The 7,455-nt window shown below is 48.2% G+C and overlaps 1 protein-coding gene across 1 annotated transcript; it reads right to left on the bottom strand.

The window, feature by feature from the left end:
* LOC146188052 (uncharacterized) lies at positions 1-2,858 on the bottom strand. The gene is made up of 3 exons (XM_084604986.1): positions 2,690-2,858; positions 494-1,072; positions 1-413 (listed from the first exon to the last, which is right to left on the bottom strand). Exons 1-3 carry the CDS (start codon positions 2,856-2,858, stop codon positions 1-3), a joined length of 1,161 nt encoding a protein of 386 aa, XP_084461112.1.
* Positions 2,859-7,455: the final 4,597 nt, after the last annotated feature.

Raw genomic sequence — 7,455 nt, 5'->3', positions numbered from 1 at the left:
TCAGCATGTAGCCTGGAGCCTGTAGTGCCATAGAAAGCCGGCACCGATGACTGGCGAGCGCACGTCCGCGATGACAAATACCCAGCGAAAGGTACGGCGGAGTCCGATGTCGAGAGTCACCGACTTCTGGCCGTATGTCCGGATGGTCGATCCGTTGACTGCGATCAGAGGTTGAAAGTGTGAAGGACGGCGTAATTCAGCCAGCGTAGGCAGAAGAACAAAGATCTCGGCACCGGTGTCGATTAGGTAGCGCACTTTCGTTATACGGTTAGTAACATAGAAGAGGCGACTGGATCGTGGGCCGAGAACACCGGTCGCCTTCAGTGTTTGGTCGGACCGTTTCCAGCGGAGGAGCAGGGCTGGCGGCATTGGCGTGCGCGAGAGCCATAGTGGCGGTGGTACCAGCAAAAGGTCTTGAAGGGCGGAGAACGGTTTCCAGGATCACTGGGGCTGGTACGGCGAGGTGGAGATGGGGAACGCGGCCGCCGCTTACTAAGGGCTGCAACTTCAGCTGTAAGCCGCGCTATTTGCCGAGTGAGCTCCTCATTAGCATCGGTCAGGCGGGCATAGTGGTCGTCAGCAGCTGCGCTGGGCAACTGAGGGGCAAGATGACGATGAATTGTTGCCGCGGAGGGAGAACCGGCGTCCGTGATCTTATCTACTGGCGTAGCGAGGGATTCTAATGTCTGAGATGAAGACACACTCAGGATCATGCGCACCTGTGGTGGTAGACGCTGCAGGAAGAGTTCCCGCAGGAGTGCGCTGCCGTGTGAAGCAACGGATTCTCCAGCCAGGGCGGTCATGCGACGCAACAGCTCGGTAGGCTTGCGATCTCCGAGCTCTTCTAAGGTAAGCAGCTGCTGCAGACGACGCGGCTCCGTTTCAGAAGTTCGCTGGATAAGCGTCGTCCGGAGATGATCGTAAGGGCGATCGGTAGGCGGAGAGCGCAGGACGTCGCGAACAATCGCCGTAGTAGTAGGCGTGAGCGCGCCAATGACGTGGTTGAACATGGTCCCCTGCGAATTGAGGCGGTGCCGCCGGAACAAGGCCTCGATGGTGAGGAACCAGGGAGCTTGAAAGCGAAGACCACGGACTCATGACATGGCGCCGTGTGAGGCGACGGAGACGGTACATGAGTGGGGGAATCCGTGGCCATGGCTTACGCGATCGAAGGTATGCGGGATCTCGAGCTCCGGATCGAGCGAAGCAGCTGATGCAAGCGCAGGGCAGGAGCAGAGAGCGAGGACGCGAAGTCCGGAGTCACCACATTTTTGGAGATGAACCACAGACACTCATCAGGTCTCCACAAATATATTTTTAACAGGACCCATTGTGCCATGCGGCAACGGGACAGCGAACCGCCGGCATTCAGTCTTGTAGTCACGTAGCACGAACTGCGTGTGTTTGGCAGGCGTGCTGAGTCTGTCGTCTTCTTCTTCGCCGAGACGACGATGGCATGCCATACACTCTTCGCCGATTAAAGTCTGATGCGCGGCAGTCATGCTACCGTCACATAGCTGTCGACGAACTAATCCCCCCCCCCCCCCCCGTGGTGGATCAGGGGCTAGGGCGCTCGACTACCTTGTCCCTGTTTGCAGAAATGAATCCCGGCCATGGCGGCCGCTTTTCGATGGAGGCGAAACTCAAGGCGCCCATGCGACGCTAAAGAACCCCAGGTGACTGAAATTTCTGGAGCCCTAGCGTCAAAACCCTATACACTCGACTAACGAAACAAGTCGCTCTGCCTAAATCTAGTTACTTTTTACTCGAACAATGCACTCATTACAAAGCAGGTTGCCATGGCACTAATTTTAGCATCGATTTCTCAGAAGTCGTAACTTTAGTTTCACATTTTATTTTGCATCGTCATTCCAATGACCGCTCTCAATGACGCTATGGCACACGCCTTTCCCCCAAACAATATAAGACTGCAGCATCGTTAAAACTACCCCAATATTAATACCTGATTGCGGGCAGCACAAAGCATAACGCCAGGCTAGACATACTTACACTGTCTCGAAGCCAGAGATTTTACGGATGATTTCAAGGCCACCTGCGTCTACTCTTTGCAAGAGGTGCTGTGCAAAATACAGACAAGGAAATTCAACTATGAGCCGTCCAGCAAGCGCGCGGTGCGCTCGAAAAGCACAAGCCTCACAACCCACCACAAATGGGCCAAATGAGGTACGGTAGTGCAGAGTAGGGCATAATCCCGGGTCGACGCTTGGCCAGCGTCACGACGCTTTAACCCGTCGTTTGCCGGTTCTTTAATAAAGTTATACATACATACATTAGTGGCAAGTTTATGTTGAGATGAGCCAAAGGAGCGCCTTGAGCACCAATACACTATAGACGCCTTCAATTCAGGTAGTAATAATGCGCCTTGGCGATGGAAAAACAGTACTCGAAAAGTACAAAAGCGAATAAACTGTCCGAGGTTTCAAGAGCATTAGAAGAGTGTTTTCAGAGTGATAAAATTATTAAAGATTCCGGGCCACTAGTAGCGTCACCCCGCCCTTGACATGCCTGAAACCATAGTGCACCTTGAGCACCACTGCACGCTTCTAACCTAGCATCCGTTACACACCTAGGGATTGACAAGAATGGCATCGTTTCAGTCTTCCACCGCATCACATTATGAGAGCTCGCCGCCGTGTGAGTCCGGGCTGCCGGTGAAATACGAGCTAACATGAGCATTTTACGGCTTCCTTCCAACGCTGGCCAAGGCGGACCAGTACACGATAAAGGCCTGCGCGTGAGTCGCAGATGGAATCGTCGCTAACGCTCCGCGTGACAAGGTCGTTGCCGATATAGTTGGCTGTAGGCAAGCGGTAGGACGTGGACGACGCTGCCACCATTGCCATTCGCTGGCACCTTAGAAACATGTTTTCTGGCAATTTACGACCAACATCGTAAAATGAAAGGGACCGCAATCGGACCGCGGCGGGGGATTTATGGGCGCCGTGGATTTCCTTTTTGTTTACTTATTCTTTTGAGCCGAGGATTGCGATCTTAATCCCCGCTGAATAAACATACGCGAAGAGCTGGCATGAAAAATCGTTGACTCGCGCGGTAACTCTTTTGTCCCTATACAAAGCTCTAGCCACGGTGCAAACCTTCTGCTCCTTAGATATATATCTGCGAAAATATTTTTTTGAGATGAGCAAAAAAATAAGCTTGCTGTTTTAGAAAGTGCCTGCCGGCAATAGCGATCATGCTCTTTGAAAAGGTGGGAAGGTTATGTGCAAAATGACACTTATGTCCAGGCATGGAATCGGAAATCGTGTGAATAAGTGCACTTATTGCCGTGAGGAAGAAAAACTCGTATTTTCAATGCGCTTGCTATAGCGGACTGAGGCCTTCCCTCGACCCCTGTTCATCTTGCTTCGTGTTCCTCAAGACTTCCATAATTCGACCATACCAATAGTGCTCGTTTCTTGGCATGCTGCAATGAAACAATTTGATTTACAGAAACACAAACATGCGATTAGGCGTATGTGGAATTGGCTCCTCAGTGGAATATTTAGCGCTAGTATCTTAACCAAAAATAAATTTAATCACGAATAAAAGCTACTAAAACGTTAAGTTGCAAATTTTGAGAAGGTTAGGGTACGATGTACAAACGGCTTATACCCAGTGGGGAGGCACCTACGTGGCGAGAGGAAAACCTAGGTGGCTTCCGGCAACTTGAGGCTGATTTCAGGATGGGTTGTGGGGCTGAGTAAAGGTGTAAGGGTAGAAATGAAGTTTAACCTCCAGTTATTTTGCTAGAACTCTGAGCAGCCTTTGCAATGCTGAATGCCACTATATCTGTGGAGGTTGTGAACTGGCAATTTTCGCGCGCATATGTTTGCGCTTTGAACAGACAATGGTAAGAAAACAGGGTGTACGTTGGGAGATATACATATACTGCTAAAGCTAACATTCAAAGCAACCAGAGAAAGCACTCTGGAAAAGTATTTTTCAGTGGTAAATGGGCAGGGTAATTACTTTATGGTTCGATGACAACCGATCCCAAAAGCAGGCGAAAATTTTCGGCATATAAATTTCACCATTAAGACTGCTAAAAGTAACACATTGGTTAACGTGAATTCCTGGGGAAGGCAAGCGTAGGAGGGGGCGTCAGAACGTTAGGTGTGCAGGTGAGACTGGGAGATTTTGGCGGGTCAGGAATGCATCTAGCAGAGGACCAGGTTAACAGGAGAGACATGGGACAGTCACCTGCCCTGTAGTTGGTATAGTCCGGATGATGATGATGGTGATGATGACACGTATGATTGCGAAAGCATTGTATCCCGCTAGTGGAATGTTTTAGCGTGAGGTATTCTGCATGTTTTAAGCTCTTTCAGCTGGTATTCTATTCAGCGTGTTTGCGTATTCCACGTAAATTCAGTGCTTGCCGTACGGTCTGGGAGCAGTTTTCGCCAGCACCTCGGTTTAAAACCATGCACTTTAAGTTATGTTCGTTCTAGTTCCTATCCCAAACTAGCCTCCAACTTCACTATAGCACATATATATGAAATATGCGACGTGAAGTTGCTTATACGACATCGTCCAGAATGTAGTACGACAAAATCTAACGTCAAAATTATGCCACAAACGTCGAGAAAACTGGTGCCATGTTGGAGGCCGGTTAGTTTCGAATGTATATTGACGACCAAAATACATAGGATTGCCTGCAATGATGGTGGCCTCGATGACGGATGGTTCTGGGTGAATCGAAGTGCTACTACCTGGATGCTCGGCTTGGTGTGTACGACCGGTTCATAAAATCACCGATTTTTCTTGCTCTGCATCTGCTAGTGACGAATTTTCCCAGAAACACTAGGGCATTAGCTGTTAGGGTGTTGGGAGAAGTAATGCTTTCGAAAAAACCAACTACGCGCTACCAGTGGGGTTCGGACCCACACACTCACTATTAAGTTGTGGTACTCTAGCAACTTAGCTTTCGCGGTGGCTGCTCAGCTTCTGCTGCAGTGTTATTTATGAAGGGTTTACAGCAATAAAGAGGCCTTACAAATGATAAGAGTCCCTATGTGACTTCATTTTTACTAATGGTCCCCTCAGCGGGGGTATGAGGGTATGAGCAGCATGTACTTGGGCACCCGGAAAAGCTGCACAGAGTAGTTAACGAAATAGAGCATGAACCAGTCGAAGCTCTTTGATGCTGATGTTTTTTCTAAAAAGAAACGCATCGTAGCTTACCTTCCTATCTGTGAACTTTCTGCTGTCTGACGTTTTTTGTTTTTGTTTTTTTACGCAAACCGGATGTAACAAATATTGGTTATAAAAACTATCTTTCCTTAGCACTCCAGCATGGTTTAAATAGGTTGGGCTCTATGGGTTCCTTCCGTGGCCACCCCGTGTGCGATTGCATGAATTTTGTTTAAACAGATGCCGACTTCAACCTTCTACGCGGAAGCAAAGCTACGGACACCTCCTACCCTTATTTCTGAAATCAAGATGAAGCATACTACCCAAGCAAGAAGCCTCCACCAGTCTTTCTAAACTATAGGGTCGCCCATGACCCACCTCAGGGACCTTTCACCTTTAAAAAAAAAAAAAAAAAAAAAAAAAAAAAAACTTCCGCTGCGCCTGTAAAGATTCGGCGGAAAGTAAAAGCAAAGGCATCAGTCCACAGTAGTGGTATGGTTTTATTAATTCCCCTTTCTATTCTTTTCTCAGGGCGTTTTACTAGTCGAAATCAGTACGCCCCTCTCAAGCACCTGAAATCATCTTATAACAAATTTTGTTTTCCTTTTTCAAATCTTCCTCAAGAAACATTTTGACGCCATATTATTTTTCTTTTCAATTATTTGATTAATTTCAAAACGGTGATGTACACTGGGCAGAACCACTGCTATAGTGTTTATATTGAAAAAGACTTGACCGCTACATTCACACGCACAAGAGAAACCAGGACACGACGAACAGGCGCTATCTTACAACTGTTTATTTCGCAAACAAAGCGCATGTATTTAGAGTATGCAGCGGTGCCCACATTCGCACTTTCTGCGCATTATTAGTTGTTGACACTAATCGCATCGCACTGTCGTGATTGCATAGAAATTCATACCTTGCCGCATATAAACTGGTCGACGCATCGCTTGAACATATGGTTTCTTTTTTTCTCAATAAATAAACCTTCGTTTGCTTACTTTTTGCTTCTCCCCAGAAAAGCCTGGCCAGAAGGTCTGTGTTAGGTCAGGTTTACTTTATTTTGTTTATAAGGCTTAACACCAAAAGCGTCTCATCCTATCAAAGACATCGTAGCAGAGGGCTCCGAAAATTCCGACAAACTGAGGTTATTTAACGTGCACTACGTCGCACACTCCACGGTCGCGTTGTTATTCTCTCCCACCGTAAACCGTCCTTCGCGGCTCGGGTTAAACATAAGGCCTCGGAATCAGCAATCAAGCCCCATAACCGCTTAACGTGGCAGTGCTCAGTGTAACATCAGACGTTAATAATAATCCGCAATAAGATATTAATAACCTGTTCTTTCTTGTTTCTTCAGCTACGTCCTAGTCAAAGGGAGGCGAGGATTGACAAGCCTGCTGTAGAATTGATCTACGTTTCTTTTCCCGAAATTCGGAGTTCGTGGGCTCCTTTCCGAACAGTAGCTTGCTTTTCTGTACTTTGAGTCTAATTATCCTTCACCCAGAAAACGACTACAGTACTAGCAGAACAGCAGGAAATAAAAAATACCTAGGGCTTCCATGGCTCGCTGAATGTTACCCTTTTTTTTTCATTATTTTATTGCGAAAGCAATACTCTAGGTTTCCAGCCTTCAGCGTGGCGCGGCCGGACCACGTGATGCTGTGACGTCACGCTGATGGCTCGAAACCTAGAGTATTGCTTTCGCAATAAAATAATCGGGTGAGAGCCATAGGGTGAGAGCTGGCCTACCAACTCAAGCGGTCGGCGTAGCGCAGTCGCACCCGCATGACACTCTGACGTCACAAACCACGTGACACTAGGATGAGAGCTGGGCTATCAACTCAAGCGGTCGGCGTAGCGCGGTCGCAGCCACGGCGCAGCACGTGACGTCACATCCCATGTGACACATAAGCGGTCGGCGTGGCGCACTGGAGGCGCAGCTGGTGCTCATGTGATACGTGACGTCAGGCACGTTCATACGGCTTGGTTAAAGCGGGGCTTTATAGGTGGGCTGGCAGGAGCTACCAACTTGGGTCTCTCGTTTCGCATAAGACGGTTATGTCAGAATCAGCCTGCTAGGACCCAGGAATTCCCGTTACCCCTAGAGGCCACTAAGGCACTTTTTTTTTCTTTATTGCATGGAAAAACTTCCGTAAAAAGGAACAACTCCACTTACTTAAACATGTCCATATCTAAAGTTACCGGGCTGCTTAATGCGAGCCCGTCATATCCTCAGCCCGACAATGCACAATCATCAGAACATCAAAAGTCTGGGAGACATACACATGCGTCTAG

The sequence above is a fragment of the Amblyomma maculatum genome, chromosome 5 (genome assembly GCF_055883805.1).
Source record: "Amblyomma maculatum isolate TAMU_Amacu chromosome 5, ASM5588380v1, whole genome shotgun sequence".
NCBI classification, from domain to species: domain Eukaryota; kingdom Metazoa; phylum Arthropoda; class Arachnida; order Ixodida; family Ixodidae; genus Amblyomma; species Amblyomma maculatum.
Note: the sequence above shows the minus strand (reverse complement) of the source record. Positions and strands in the feature narration are given on the sequence as shown.